The sequence below is a fragment of the Delphinus delphis genome, chromosome 15 (assembly GCF_949987515.2).
Source record: "Delphinus delphis chromosome 15, mDelDel1.2, whole genome shotgun sequence".
NCBI lineage: Eukaryota > Metazoa > Chordata > Mammalia > Artiodactyla > Delphinidae > Delphinus > Delphinus delphis.
Genome location: NC_082697.1, coordinates 57,861,957 through 57,877,738, shown reverse-complemented (window position 1 = coordinate 57,877,738; position 15,782 = coordinate 57,861,957). Strand labels below are relative to the sequence as shown.

At 53.6% G+C, this 15,782-nt stretch overlaps 1 protein-coding gene across 1 annotated transcript; it reads left to right on the top strand.

Annotated features, from left to right (window-relative positions):
- Nucleotides 1-1,113: 1,113 nt before the first annotated feature.
- DEXI (Dexi homolog) lies at nucleotides 1,114-15,585 on the top strand. Its single transcript, XM_060031744.1, has 2 exons — nucleotides 1,114-2,011; nucleotides 13,666-15,585. The coding sequence occupies exon 1, from the start codon at nucleotides 1,578-1,580 to the stop codon at nucleotides 1,863-1,865; it is 288 nt and encodes a 95-aa protein (XP_059887727.1). The 5' UTR covers nucleotides 1,114-1,577; the 3' UTR covers nucleotides 1,866-2,011; nucleotides 13,666-15,585.
- The last annotated feature ends 197 nt before the right edge of the window (nucleotides 15,586-15,782 follow it).

Sequence of the window (15,782 nt, the reverse complement as noted above, 5' to 3'; positions counted from 1 at the left end):
TATTGTCAGACTGAATAAGTGAATGAATGAAGATTTGTTTCACCTTCAGCAGTTGGAGGGTTAATGGTTTGCTGTGTAATTCACCTAAAGGGGCAAGAGACAGTCATGGAGAAAAAAGGGCAGGTTCTGGCCTCCAAACACACACAGGCCCAGCAGCTTCCAGGGTCCTCCTGTTTCTCTGGGCCTCAGTTTCCTCATCAGCAAAAATGAGTAACATACACTTCCCCATCTGGCTCCAATTAAACAATGCCTGTAGAGCACCCAGCTCAACGTGACCTGAGATTTAAAGGTCTGTGGACTCCTTTGGGAGCCACCTTGGGCAAAATCAGTCTCCTGAAGGACGTACAGGGGTTACCGCTGGGGAGGGGAATCAGCGAGTGGAAGAGACTCACTTTGCTGTGTACTTCTTGGTTGTTTGAATGTTTAACCACGTGCACTATTATTGTTTTAAAACGTGTTTTACAAAGTAAAAACAAGAAGCAACCCTAGTGCTGCAGGTCTGACCTGCCGGGAGTTTCTTTACTCAGGTGTCACGGAACCCTATTAGGCAGATTTCCATCTACCAAAATCCCCGGCCCGCCCCGCTGAGGGGGCAGACCTTCCAGCAGCCAGAATTTGGAGAGATGAAGGGGGCACTGATTGATCTTCCCCACCGTGGAAAATTGCCACTTTAGGAAAGGCCAAAATTTTCAAGGTAAGGTCCACCGCCCCGCCCCCCCGCCCCCTTTTTCAGCAGGTAAACTGAGCCCCAAAAAGGCGTGACGCCAGTACTCAAGTCCAGCCGGGTGCTGATGAAGTTCGCGGTTACCTTCAGCTTTTGTAGCCTTAGGATACGTCTAGGTTTGAATTGCGTTCTGACTCTTTCCCCTCCCCCTACTCTGTCGCGGATTCGCAGAGCGAATTGGATTCCAGATCGGCCCTGAATCCGGAACTAGTAAAGCAACTCAGAAGCCAGCGGCTCTAGGGGCGGAGCGAGGCGGTACCCGCCCCCGGACGGCTCGGGCCAGTGAGCTCGGACGTTGGGCGAGCCAATGAGCGAGGGCAGGGGGCGATGGGCCAATGAGCGCAGGGCTGCTCCGGAGGCGGTGCTCGGAACGCTACCAGGAGGGCGACGCGGCGGTCGCAGCAATGGGTGCTGGGCTTTCGGGGGTGCGCATGGGGCTCGGAGAACGGCCGGGAGCGGCTGAAGAGACCGTCGCCGGGACTGGCCCTTGACGCTGAACTGCGGTGGGGTCCCCGCAGGCGCTGCGAGGGCCCTTGAGCGGGAGCGGGGAGCATCGGAGGAACCGGGCCGCTGCCGGCCACTTCAGGGGCCCGCCTGACCGTTGGGTGGATCGACAGTGCCGTGTGGGCACCTCTGGGGGTGGGGTGACCCTCCTGGCACGTTTCGGGGGCCGGGGCGCCTCCGCAGGGGCCGACGCACATCCCAGGGGGGGCACCGCCGGGGCCCAGCGCTGCCTCGGCCAGCCCCCGGGCGCCCCTGGATGGCTGAGCTGCCCTCTCGCCGGCCGCCCGGGCGCCGCAGCGGCTGAGCTCGCTGGGATCGCCGGGCCGCCGCCGCCCTCGCCGCCCCCTGCATGCCCGGCGCCCGGGTCGCGGCCCACCTGGACGCGCTGGGCCCCTTGGTCCCTTCCGTGCCGCCGCCCCTGCTGCCCTCTATGTTCTACGTGGGCCTGTTCTTCGTCAATGTGCTGATCCTATACTACGCCTTCCTCATGGAGTACATCGTCCTTAACGTGGGCCTCGTATTCCTGCCCGAGGACATGGACCAGGCGCTCGTGGACCTCGGCGTGCTCTCCGACCCCGGCTCGGGCCTCTACGATGCCGACTCGGAGCTCGACGTCTTCGATGGTTACTTGGAGTAGGCCTGGCTGCAGTCCCCCGCTCTCCCCACGACCCGCAACCCTCGGCCCGGACCGGAGCACGAACCATGCCGCCGCTGCTGTTTGAGGGCACCGTCTGGCCAGGGATGGGACTCCCAGGACGAGGCCCTCTTCGGCCTCCGAGGCCTGTAAGTGCCCTCTGCGCAGGATGAGGGCGGGTTGGGGCGCTGGCGAGGAAGAGGGAGGCATCCCAAGCCGGACACACACCCCTCCCCCAGGCTTCTGGTTTCTCCATCCACCTCTTCCAGGTCTGTTTGGATGCCAGGAATGGCTGGACTCTTCTTAGGACCTTAGTTAGGGCAGGAAAGCTTCCCCTTAGTGAAGGTGACATCTATTGAAGAAGGGAAGGGAGGCAGGACCTAAGTCGCTTCTTGGTTAGCTGTAGTACCAACTGTCAAAGCCTTTGCACCCAGATACATTTGAGACAGGCCTGTCAACTCCTCCCCCCATCCTTAACCTGTCTTGATGGTGACCTTGGCTTTTGGGGGATTCTCATTAGTCCTGGAAGGATAAAGACTTGCAGTGTTAAAAGAGGTTGGAAGCCAGGCACTGATCACCTTTGTCCTGTGGCCCCTTGGGGACTGGGTGGGGACTGAGAGCAAGGGCTCCAGGCTGATGCTGTGAGAGGAGAAACCTCCCTCAGCACAGAACCCTGTACTTCCTTTGGCATCGGCTGGGCTGCCGTTTTGGAGTCAGATTTCAGAGTGCCAGCAGCTCCAATCTTCAGGGGCTGCCAGTTTCGCAGGCTGCTTTCACAGACCAGGCCAGCGAGGGGGTTGGTGCTTGGGTGGCTTTGCCTGCAGTGTTTGCAAGGCAAACTCAAGGGGCTCTTGGGCTAGCGGAAGAAGGGACCACAGGATCATTGCACTGAGCTGTTAAAGTCCTGCCTCTGAGCTGCCACCAGGAAGCTGTATCCAGCCCCACCTTATGTGTTTCTGGGAGGGAAATGAAGATCCAGAAAGGAGGAAGATTTGGCCAAAGTCACAGGAAGGAAGAGAGGCAGCTGGACTAGAGGAGAGAGGGCCTGGTGAGGGTTCATCGGACAGGAAGGAATTCCTCGGCTCAGCCCCTCAGCTGGACGGTGCTAGACACAGGTCCTGAGTGGCAGTGGCGGGGGGATACTGAGGTGGTGGGCAAGGGCTCCTTTTACCTTTTTTTGGCGGCCCAGCATGTGGGATGTGGGATCTTAGCTCCCTGACCAGGGATCGAACCCGTGCCCCCTGCAGTGGAAGCATGGAGTCTTAACCACTGGACCACCAGGGAAGTCACAAGGGCTCCTTTTGGAAGATGGACACTAATGTCACTCACCCCAAGCATGCTACGTTTACCCCCCTCTTCTTGCCTATCTTAGCCAAGATGACCATAGTCAGAGGGTGATGCAAGGCGGGCAGGACCCACTAGCAGTGTCAACCTGAGGGGCTGACAGTGAGATTTCTTTGAAGAAAGCTTCATTTGAGCTCAGGGAGACCTTAGCCAGGGCCAAGGGCCAGGTGTAGCATGTGTCAGCTGCTCTGCGTACCTAACCAGTTGGCCTGCCTGCCTGCCATCCATCCATCAATTTGTTCTTTTATTAAACAGATATTTACTGAGTACCTAATGTGCTTGGCGGGTGAACACAGTGAACAAGACAGACTCAGCACCAGCCCTCCTGGCACTTTGTGAGAAGAGGAGCAGGTTCCCAAACAAGGCAGTGAGATTTTTTGAGAGCTCTGAAGGCATGGCATCCTCTATTGTGTTCATTACTATTTCCTCGGCACTTAGAACAGCACCTGGCATCTAGTAGGTGCTCAATAAATGCCTCGGTAAGTGAAGCAGAAGACTAGAGATAGGCTGCTTCAGACAGGGGCTTCAGAGAAGGCCTCTCTGAGGAAATGACACCTTTGAGCTGAGCCCTAAATTGATGGAAGGAGCCACATGTAAAGATGTGGAGAAGGGCTTCCCTGGTGGCACAGTGGTTGAGAGTCCGCCTGCCGATGCAGGGGACACGGGTTCGTGCCCCGGTCCGGGAAGATCCCACATGCCGCAGAGCAGCTGGACCTGTGAGCCATGGCCGCTGAGCCTGCACGTCCGGAGCCTGTGCTCCGCAATGGGAGAGGCCACAACAGTGAGAGGCCCGTGTACCGCAAAAAAAAAAAAAAAAGTTGTGGAGAAAAGCTATCCAGGCAGAGGGACCCGCAGTGCCAAGTACGTGGAGGGGGAGGGGCAGGGGAGAGAGTTGGTTCTTCCAGCAACTGAAAGGAGGCCAGTGTGACAGGAGAGCAGCCCCAGGAGAAGTCAGTGAGGTGGGCAAGGCCAGATCATGCAGGACCTGGGAGGCCCGGCCACGAGTGATGGGAAGCCATCAGAAGGTTTTAGGCAGGGCATGAGACAATTCCAGTCCACATTTTGCAAAGAGAACTGGCGGTTGTGGGCAAGATGAGCCGTAGGGGCAAGTGCGGAAATAGGGAAGCCAGTTAGGAGCTGGTTAGTTGCTCAGGCCAGAGGTGATGCAGGCTTGGATGAGGCAAAGTTAGTGAAGGTGGAGAAACACACAGAGACCAAGAATACCTTTTGGAGGTAGAACCTATGGGGTCTGTTCAGAACCTGTACTGAGTATTGATCATACCACACCTGGTTCTAGACCTTTTGCATATTCACTCATTGGGTCATTCAGCAAACGTTAGCCCTGCTCTTCTGCCAGGCCCTGGGGATTCTAAGATGAATCCCTGCCCCCAAGCCAAGCTCTTGACTTTCAGTCAGTGTAACTTGGTGAAGAATGTCTTATTTTATCTCTTCACATCAACAGAAACACTTCCCCTTCCAAATGAAAACATTGGCATACTCTGAAACAAAAACTGAAGCCCAAATGCCTTGGCATACTTTGCAGCAAACGCTGTTTGAGCAGAAACACCAGGAAGTGTGTCTCAGGGACAATCTTGCAAAGCTCTCAAAGTGACAGTGCCTGACTCTGGCAGGTGGGGAGGCCTGGGGCTGTGGGAAATACTCGTCCCTCCTTGCTCAGTCCCAGGTCCAAGCCACCAGATTCGGGTGGGGGAGGGGTGGCTAGCAGCAGGAAAAGCCTGTGGGAAAGATTAAAGATGATCTGACTGCACCTCCTGTCCCGGCCCCTTTGCATAAGCAGAGGAACACTGGTAGTCAAATCTCGCTCCTTCTCGCTCTTTCTCACGTAGGCACTATCTGATGTTACACACAGGCCGATCCAGGAAACACTGACTAAGGGCGTGGGCACGCCAGGCACTGGGGACTGGGGTGATCTCAAGATGAAAGCTGCACTCATTTCACTCACTCTCGTTCTCTTTTCTCTTTTTTCCACATAATTCAGTTCCTCAAACCTTTGTTGAGCACCTATTTAAGGAGGCAGTATTAGGGTCATGATCAGGAGCAAAGTCCCTAGATTCAGATGACCTAGGTTCAAATCCCAATCCTTGTGACCTTGGGCATGCTACGTATCTCCCCATGTGTCAGATTCCTCTTCTATAAAGCGGGGATAATGAAAATCTACCTCGTTCTGAGGACTGAATGAGATAGATGTAAAGCTCTTAGACCGTACCGTGTATGTAAGTAATATATTAAAATTAACCACTATTATTGTTAACAGTCAGACATAATGGAAGGTGTGTACACTTAGTCCCTTGTGAATGTATAAACCTGCACGTACACTCATGAATGAATATTTATATGCCACAATGAGCAAAAGAGGACTAGCTGCCTGAGTGCTGGGTGGGTCCCGGTCGACCAGGACAGGCTTCCCACTCTGCCTTGCTGGCCTGGGACGCTCAAGAGACCTTTGCCACTGCCCTGTGGTCTCTAAAGGCCACCAGGCCTGGAACCCAGGAAAGCTGCGGCTCTGTGGTCTTCCTAGAGTGTTCATCGTTGCCCAGGAGCAGGGAGTGGGGATCAGGAGCTCCCACCTTCTCCGGGGAAAGGACCACTGGCCCAGGAGCTGGGGAGAGTCCTCACTTCCCAGTGGTTCCAGTGTGGAGGCAGCTCAGCTGGATTGATTTGTCCTGATGAAAGCAGCTGGTGCCTGCCAGCCCTCTCTTGCCACGGAGGGAGGGCTTTGGGAGAGGAACCTCTCTGTGCTGGAAATGGAGAGACTGGAAAGCGTTGCCACAGTCAGCGTCGCCTGGTGGAGGCCAGATTTGGAGCTAAGGGTAACCAGACTAGTCTACTTATTACAGGGTTTCCCTGGTGTCAGTGTCCCGACTGGGCGCTACAGCTGCTCCTTCCTGATCTGCCTGCCCTGGTCCCTTGGTGCCAATCTGTGGCCTGTGCCATCAGCCGAACACCCAGGTTCGGCATATGGCTTCCCTGCTCAGAAACCCAAACCTTCCTTGGGGACAGTGGAGCTCCGGAGGGGTGGGGTCAGGGGAGCCAGGTGGGAGGCTGTGGCTGTCGTCCAGGTGAGAGACAGGGTGGTAACGAGGGGAGGCATGTGCACCCCCTGTCCCAGCCGGCTCTCCACCTCTGTCCTGACATGAGGCTGCCTTGGAAGTGTGCTGGCTGCCCCTTTGGACAGGAGGAGACCCCAATCTGTGTCTCAAGACAACTGAGATGCCAGGGCTCCTGCTCCCTTGTGCCTGAGTTATGCGAACTGGAGACTTCATCCAAGGCAAACCCTCACAGCCCTTGCATCTGTTTTACTGAACGAAGAAATTAAGGGCTCCTATCAACCTGACCGTTTGTATTCCTGGTTTATCTGCTGTTGTCCGCCCCTCCCCACCCCGGGACTCCTGAAAGCATAGTTTGCTTTTGGGAAACCAAGATCACAATAAAAGGGACAGGAATCCTCATCCCCATCTCTCAAATAAAGGAACTGAGTCTCAGAAAGGGTGAGGGTCCAGGGGTACAAAGTGAGTAAGACAGCGGAGCCTTCTGACCGAGTGCTGACCGAGGGTGCAGGGGGCCTCCAGAGGGGGACTCCCAACCTCCGTCCTTGGAACACCACTCACCTGGCTCTACCAGGCCTGCCTCATATGTACTCTCACTCCTTTTTCTGAGGTTTTTTTTGAACTTTATTTTGAGATAATTTCATAATTACACAAAAGTTGCAAAGAATTCCCTTATACACTTCACAAAAAATGCACCAATTGCATCAATTCACATTTGCCACGTCCGCTCATGTATGCAAAATGCTCACTCTGTGTGTACGTGTGTATATATTTTTCTGAACCATTTTTGAAAATGGATTGCAGACATGTTCCTTTTCTCCTAAATATTTCAGTGTGTATTTCCTTAGAACAAGGACATTCACTTACATAATCACAATACAACTGTCAAAATCGGCAAATGTAACATTGATACAATCGTATGACCAATCTAAGCTATGACCATTCAGATTGCATCAATTGTCCCAATAGTGGCCTTTCACAATAAAAAGGGATGGGTGGGGGCGGGGGGCAGCTGAGGTACAGGATCCAACCCCAGATCACGCTTTGTATCACTTGTCACATCGCTTGTGCCGTCTTCAGTCTGAACAGTCCCTCAGTCTGTGTATCTTTCATGACTGACATTTTTGAAGAGTACAAGTCTGGTGTTTTTTTATTTTTTTTGTTTATTTTTTGGGTGTGCTGCGCGGCATGTGGGATCTTAGTTCCCCGACCAGGGATCGAACCTGTGCCCTCTGCGGTGGAAGCACAGAGTCTTAACCACTGGACTGCCAGGGAAGTCCAAGAGTACAAGTCTGGTATTTTGTAGATTTTCTCTCAGTTTGGGTTTGTCTGATGTTTACTCTTGAGATTAGATTCGGATGGTGCATTTTTGGCAGGAATACCACAGAGAAGTGAGTGTGTGTCCTGAGTGCATCGTATTGGGGGACACGTGATGTCTGTCATCACTCATTACTGGTGATGTTAATGCTGACCACTTGGCTAAGGTCTTGTCTGCCAGCTCTCTCCACTGCAAAGTTACTGTTCTTCCCTTTATAGTTTAAGTACACTCGTTTTAGTGCTTCCTTTTTTAAAAATCTACTTTTTGTGTGTGAATTTATTTTTAAAAGAATGTTTATGTCACTGAAAAGAGACAACCAGCATCACTTGGCATGGATAAAAATACTAAGTGCCAAAGTCATTAACTTCTGGCCAATTACTGAAGCCAGCTAAAGGCACAGGGCCCCTGGTTCTTCGTTAAAAAGTCAGGTTAGCAACTGTCACATGATAAACTCCGGCACCAAAGTGAAACTTTCTTGTCCAAGTAATCATAAAGATTGGCTAAGAACCGAAGAAAAGCCAATCACTAGCTCACTGGGTGTGTCTCAGTGTTATCTCAGGCCATCTCCATGTACCCCCTAAGACTGGTGCTTCGAGGCTTTGAAGTCAGACAGACTTGGGTTTAAATCCCAGCTCCACCAACACCTTGGACGAGTGACTTCACCTCCCCAAGCCTCAGTTTCCTTCTCTATAAAATGGGGAGGATAGTAGTTAGTACCTGCTGAAGGGCTCATGCACATTAGATGAGATGCTGATGGTCGTGTAGTTGGTTCTTAATGATGCCATCAGTGTTGGTGGCGTGTCACACCCAGAGGAGGCTTGGCCCGGGAAGCCTTCCCCTTTCTCAGGCCCCCTTCCTCTGTGTGAGGGCCAGTTACCAAGGAGGGTGTGTCTGTGTGGGCAGCCTTCGAAGGAGCCCGAGGGCCGTGATAACTGGTGCCTGGGAGCCCAGGTGATGCTGGTGCCTTCATAGTTGTCAGGCCCCAAGCCTGGGGGTGGCTGGGAGCAGGTTCCAGTTTCAGTCACCCCCAAAGGGGTAGGCTCCATTCCTGGGAATCCTTCCTGACAGGGGGTTTAGCTTCCCCTGAGCGTCACCCCATGAAGCAGGCAGCACAGCACTCATTAGCTCCATTAGACAGGGCCGAAAACTGAGGCTAGGGGAGGTTCAGGGACTTGCCCTAGATACCAGGCTGTGAGGTGGACGAGCGGGGCCTCCTGGCCACATTCCCAGTGCTTCCCTCAGTGAGGTCCTCAGGCGTCCTCAGGTCACAGGCATCCCCGGGAGGCAGTGAATACACCAAAGCCTAGTGTGACCCACCTGTCGGTGTCCTGCCCCCTCTTGGGCACTTGCTACCTTTCCCTTTTGAGCAGAGAAACCAGGCCCAGGCTCCCTTTTTGCAGGCCAGGGGTATCTGGCTAGAGTTAATGGTTTCATTTTCATCATTTGTTTTTAGTGTTGCTTTCTGTTTATGATAAATGATACTTTTTTATTCATGATAGTAACATAAAGATTCCTTTGAAAATTTTGGAGTTTGAGGAAAAAAGTGCCTTGACTTAAAATACTAAATAAATAGGAGTCCAGGTGGTTCTTGGCTGTGACAGGACTCAGGAAGGTGTTGGGCAGATGCTGCCCTTCAGAAGGCCTCACTGAGTCTGGGGTGCAGGCCACTGGAGACACGTACTGGACCAAGAATCTTCACAGAACCCATGGCTGAGGAACACCAACAGCTGACATATAATCCAGAAACTCTGGAGAAACTGGCCCGGACACTGGCTTCCATCAGGAACCTGGACCCAGGCAGACAGGCAGGATCTCCTTTCCCACCCCTTCAGGCCACGCGCTCGTCAACCGGACAAGGCAGAGGCCTTCCTGTTGCGTGGCCCGGCGCTGAGACGGCAATGGAGACAGTGGGCAAATCATATCTGGGTGACATCTGTCTTTAGCCACTTTAATTGGCTGGTTGGTACGTTGAGAAAGAGGAATAGCCATGGGCGTCCAGCTGGCAAGGTCTTTGGAGGAGGAAAGGGCTGCCCCTTTCAGAAGGCCCCCTGCACTGAGGAGACCCCCCGCCCCTGCGCTGTGTGTTTTCTAGGTGGGGACACGGAGGGGAGGGGCCGTGTGTACTGGGTATTGCAGGCATTCCACCAACACAATTTCATATAATCCTCGTAACAAACAGCCAGATGAGGTAGGCATTGTTTCAGGTGGGGGCACAGCTCCAGGGAGACTAGGTGACTTGCCTGAGGTCACGCAGCTAGGAAGGGGCAGAGCCAGAATGACTCGAGATGGGCCAATTCCAGACCTTGCCCTGGCTACCCCATGGGAGCAGGACAGTGGGACGGCCCAGCTGCAAAAAGAATCCTCTTCCAGCAGGTCCAGAGCATCATCCCACCAGCACCTTTAAGACACAAGGTCATTTTCTCCCTTAAGCCAAACCAAACTAGGCAGCATCTCCACAGGGGTATCCAGCTGAGACATTGCTTCTTAAAATGGATCAAGTGCCCAGCTGTCATTCTGATGACAAACCAGTCAGCCAGCCACTCCTTCTGTCCAGCTCTGGGGAGTGGCCTGGAATGAAAGGTTACAGTTTCAGAAAGAAAGAAAAACAGCCAAAGCCAATAGCTGGTGAGTCATGCTCTAAGGATGTTAGGAGGTTGGAGAAGCCAGTGCCTGGACTCTTAAGCTGCAGCCTCAGGGTGCTTCTCAGCCCGGGGCTTCTGATGCCCAAGGAAAGAGATGAACTAGATGATGAGAGGAACTGAGATAGACGTGACGTCAGACCACAGAGGTTCAAACCCTGGCTCTGCCGTGAGTTTTTGAGCTGTGTGACGTTGCTCAGTCACAAGCGTAACCTCTCTGAGCCCCATCTGAAATTCAGGGATGATAGTCCTCCTTGGCCCCGCCTCCTAGGGTTGTTTTGAGGAATAAACGAGCTAAGCCATGAGTTAAAGCAGATAGTACAAGGTAAGCACAGGTACTTGATAAATGTCAGCTGGTTTGCTATGAGACCAGACCTGTAATCAAAGGAGCAAAGGGATTGACCTTTAACAGCCATGGTGTGTAGCACAGAGGAGAGGACCCAGGACATCCTCCAGCCACAGATACAGAGGCCTGGGGCCACATCTCTGTCCTCAGTGTGCTGTGTGGCTTAGGGCAGGTCACCGCCCTCTCTGGGCCCCTTCATTCTCTGTGGAGTGACCAGCTCAGATCAGGGTCTCCTAAACCTCATATGACACCATCAACAATTTCTGCTCTATCTGCTCGTTGCCTGAACAGTTACTTATGCAGTTATTGTCTTTAAACCGGAGGCTTTTTTTAAAGTGAAATTAATGATGTGGAAAAAGAGGAACTTTATAGTATTACTATCAAAAATGGAAAACTGGCATCATTCGCCATAAATAGAGGTGACCCTACAGATAAACAATGAGAACGAGAGGGCGTTAGTGAATTCCAGCTGGAACCGGCACCTGCAAGGCTCTGCACCTGTTCCCATCGGAGGTTAGCACGTGTGACAGAGTCACGCCAGCCAGACTGACGCTTGCCTGGGACTCAATGCTGTTTGCTATCACGAGCGTTGGGAGGGGAGTGAGTCCCTGTTCCAAGGGGTGGTCCCATGTTCTCTAACAGCCCTTTCGCCCAAGTCTGAGATGAGCTCAAGTACCATCCCATGCCTTGGGGAGTGCGCAGTGAGCCCTGGTAATGCTGTATCGGAATAAACAGTTCTGCTCCAGTTTCCTGGATGCCAGTGCTCTCGGCAGCACCACTGCTGACCCCAACAGGGAACCCCAGAGTCTCCTTGGAGGAGGGAGGTCAGCCAAAGGTGGGCTCCTGGCAGGACAGGAGGGGAACCCACGAACAACTTTCTGGAGGGCCGAGCTCTCTGATGCTCTGGTTTAGCTCCGGCTTCCCCTCCCGCCTACCAGGTCCAGTGGGGAGACCGGATGGGGCCCGAGGATGAGAGGACTTGCGTGTGTCATCAGTGGGAGCCGAGGAAGATCTCTGAGCAGTGGAAGGGCACGTTCCTGGCTGACACTAGGGATGAATCTGGCAGAGGACGCAAGAAACTTGGCCGATTTGGCCCCTGCTCACCTCTCCAGCCATGTCTCCCCCATGGCCAGCCTTCAACCCCTTACTCTCCACCCCAAACCAAACTACAGGAGGTTCCAGGACCTGATCACCAGTCCTCCCTCTACCTGGCATGTCCTTCGTGCACAGCCTTCCCCAGACTCTGGGCTCCATCCGTCTCCTGTGCTTCTTTCCAGCGTCAGTGCGTTAACTTGGGCTAAAATTGCTCACTAGATTGTGTGTCAAAGGCAGAGGCTGCACTCATCTTAGGGTCCCCAGTGCTCAGCTCAGGACATGGCACACAGGAGGTATGAGATTATGTAGTGTTTAAGATCTCCAGCAGGACAAAGCCCTGGAGAGCTGAGCATCCTTAGACAAGTTTCTTACCCTCTCTGAACCTTAGTGTCTTCATCTGTAAAATGGAATCATTATAGTACCTAACTCCTGGGGTGTTGGGAGGGTTGAACGAAATGGCCTTTGTAATGCTCCATCTCAGGCATGCTCTCCGGGGAGCAGACCCTGGGATGAGGGTTCAAGTGAAAATTGTTTACTTGGGAGGTGATCCCAGGAACTACTGGTGGGGAGGGGGGCAGTGAGACAGGGAAGGGATGTGTCGTCTAGCAGGTTACCACCGCAGCCCTGGGCTCAGTCCTGCTCAGGAGCTCTGGGAACCAGTGTAGATGGAGAATATGCCTCAGAGTCATCCCAGCTGCTGGGTGAGAGAGCTGGGGTATTGATCCACCAGCTTTCTGGCCGTTACTGGTTGGAAGGCAGCTGTGGGAAGCTCTGCCTGCCCTTGCAGCCTGGGGCCCAAGCAGGCTCTAGAGGTGGAGAGGCCTCAGGCAAGGAGGGGTGTCCCTGCAGGTGGAAGCTGCCAGGTCAGTCGGCCTCGGGAGGGTGAGTGGAGGAAACGGGGTGAGGCACCCGTGCTCTGCCTAGGGCTCGTGGCACACAGTAAAAGCTCAGGAAGTGGCAGCTGCCCTGACTGTGATTGTCTGCATCGCTGTCACTAGTCCACCGCCAGCCCTGCTTGTCACAGTTATGCAGCTTTGGCTTCTCTGAACCTCTGTTTCTTAGCCTATAAAATGGGGAGATTCATGGTTCTCAGTGGAAGCAGTTCTGCCCCATTGGGTGGCCCCTGGAAATGGGGTGAGGGGACATTTTTAGTTGTCACAGGGACTGGGAATGCTACTGGCACTTAGCAGTCAGCGACCAGGGATGCTGCTAAGCCTCCTGCAGTGCCCCGAACAGGTCCTCCCCCGCCCCCACCTCATCAGAGGATTGTCCTGCCCCCAATAGCAGCAGCGCCTGATGAACAGTAATACACGCTGTGTTTAATGTATACGTTTTATCTGATGCTCGATGACATTTGCGGAAGTAGGCTGAGCTGGCAGAGGTGAGGCTCAGAACTGGGGCGGGACTTGTGGAGGCTGTAGGGAGGGTGGGCGTGGGAATACGAGATGCTGCAAACATATTAGCACCCGGCTGGACCTAGAGAGAGAAAGGGACAGTAAGTGAGGACGTGCGGGGAGCCAGGCGCTGGGGATGATGCCGCGTCCTGGGAGAACGAGCCAAGTGGGGCTGCTGAGTAGCTTGGCTGTGGCCACAGCCTTCCTGTAGGCTGCGAAGCATCTTCCGGGCAAGGTGGGAGCTGCCGCCAAGCCCTGCCCACTCGCCAGAGCTGACTCAGCTGCCCTAGAGCTCAAGTAAGCCAGCAGACCCCGGGTGACCCTGGAGCAGGCTGCCCTCCTTTGTCAGGTCCCAGGATCCCCCTCCTGGGGATTATCTCCCAAGATAGTGACAGTCCTTCCTCTCCCAGGTGAAACTGCACCGCTTCTCCAGCCTAGGGTCCTTAGAAATCGGACACACTCATAAAAATTTTTTAATAAAAAATTATAGGACCTCACCCCCAGCCTGAAGTTTCTGGTGGTTCCCCAAATTCAAGCCTCCAGTTGGGTGGTGGGGCGGTGCTTCTGTGCTGGTAACGCCCCTCTGTCCCTCTTGTTAGGCCTGCTCCCCTCGAAAGCCCTGTGCCAACAGAGAGGTGCCCGTCCAGACCCAGGATGGTGGGACAGAGAGATTGAGACTGGGTGCCGAGGTCCGGAAGGCACACGCCCCTGCCCAAAGGGTAAGGCAGGGGCGCCCGGAGACCTTGCCCGCCTGCAGCGTCGCGCAAACGGCCTTGCCTTGGCTTCCGAGCTTTCGCCGTTGCAATGGATGTTTACAGGAACCCAGCCAGAGTCTGCCTCCCTGCTCTTCACCCCCGGCTGCATCTGCTTCTCCCACTTAATCTTCGGAGCGGACACTTCACACACAAAAGCGACTCCCAGCTCTGTTTGGTGCCAGTGGAGCTCTAAGCCCAACGGGGTTTGGCCGGAGGCCGGGCTTAGATGCAGCCATTGTTTCAGAGAGTGACTCAGAGGAAAAGAAGAACACCTGGGGGACCGAGGGTGGGGTTTTGACTCATTCATTTCAAATTGTTTGCTCTCCATCAAGTTGCCAGAACTGATACATTGCACCGGGGACAGTGCTCCTCCAGCCAGAAATATTTTTCGAAAATGTGAGTGGTATGAATACTTGACTTCGATAAACCTGTAAAAGCAATACTTAGGAGGCTAACTTCTTTCAATTAAAAAAATGTATGCAACTCCAACCCCTGGGGCCCTGCGGGGGTGGGGGGTGTTTGTTTTGTTCTTTTCCTTTGAGATTCCGGAAAGGAGTCCTTATGGAGAACCTCATGGTTGAGAAAGGGCAGAAGGGTCAGGGCCTCCCCAGTTGGAGATCCAGTGGGGTTTGGAGAGTGTGTCCAAGCTGCGTTGGTGTCGGAGTCCCAACCCGGCCCCCTCCCGGCTTCCACGAGCCTGACAAGCAAGGGCCCACCTTGGTTGTGGAGGGAAAGTCCTGGTGGCCAAGCTGAAAATCAGGCCTGAATCCCAGAGCAGTCGGAGGTGGGGATCCCCTGTGCTGGGCACATGGTAGATCTCCCCTAAAGATGAGGGGAGTGGGCGGGTGAGGGAAGGAGCAAACGAACGACTGAAGTTGGGTCCACGTGCAGTAATTCTCCCCGTTTGCAGAACAGCTGATGCTTTTCAAAGTACCTTCACGTATATACTGTGTTGAACAAGGAATGGGTGGTCAGCTCCATTCTACAGGTGAGGAGACCAAAGTGTGGGAGAGGAAAGGTCCAGCAGAACTCAAGAGAAGGCAGTTACATACCACCTGTCTTCATGTGATTCTAAGAACGGTTGCTAAGGAATGTGAACTGGAAGACATTCAAGACAAAGGGGAGCAGGAGAAGGGAGACATTTCTTTGGGAGAGAGGCCTGAGGGGAAAGGCAAGGGCTTAAAAGGTGCATGGCCTTGAAGTCCACTGAACGTGGAATCATGCCGTCAATGGACAGTGTGTCTCCAGACGTCAGCTGCCTTGATTCCTCTGGGCCTCCCTTCTCCCACCCAGCAAATGGGGAGCAATTCCAGCATTTGCCTGCAATTCCGGTGCCTATGCCTGCAGAGTGACCCTCCAGAGAAGTCAGAAGTGGAGTTTGTATCTTGACTCCCTCTTTTACAGGAGTGTGACCTTAGGCAAGTCACATCTGTGAAGTGGGGACAGTCATTTACCCACCTCATAAGATGAGTTTGTGTTAATGACAAAGGTGCCCCTCTGGGCAGACACTGCTCCACACCAGGACTCACAGCTTGGCAAGCAGAGCCCAGACTGGATTGCAGACCCCATTTGCTCCCATGTCCAGGCGCCTTGTGCACTGCACAGACTGCCCAACCACACCCGACAGCCCTGCCCAGGGAGTTTTTTAAACTTACTAGAATGCAAGCTTTAACAGAGCAGGGACCTTGAGCATTTTATTGAGTACGCCACGGTGTCACTATATATTTGTGGCATGAATACAGCAAATAAAGAAAGCAAAGTTGTGGTGAGAATTATTCGTTCATTCCACAAACATTTGTTGAGCCCTTACTATGTGCAGGCCCCTTGCTGGGTGCAGAGGGTGCTTCTGCACAGCAGTGAACAAACAGGTTACCTGCGCTCTTGGAGCTCACATCCTAGGACTAGAGCAGACAACACAACAAATAAGTGTGAAAAAGATAAACTAGTGACGGGATAGGCCG

Bases quoted from the DNA above. Each gene is read 5' to 3' on its own strand.
- DEXI (XM_060031744.1), top strand. From the start codon at position 1,578: ATGCCCGGCGCCCGGGTCGCGGCCCACCTGGACGCGCTGGGCCCCTTG.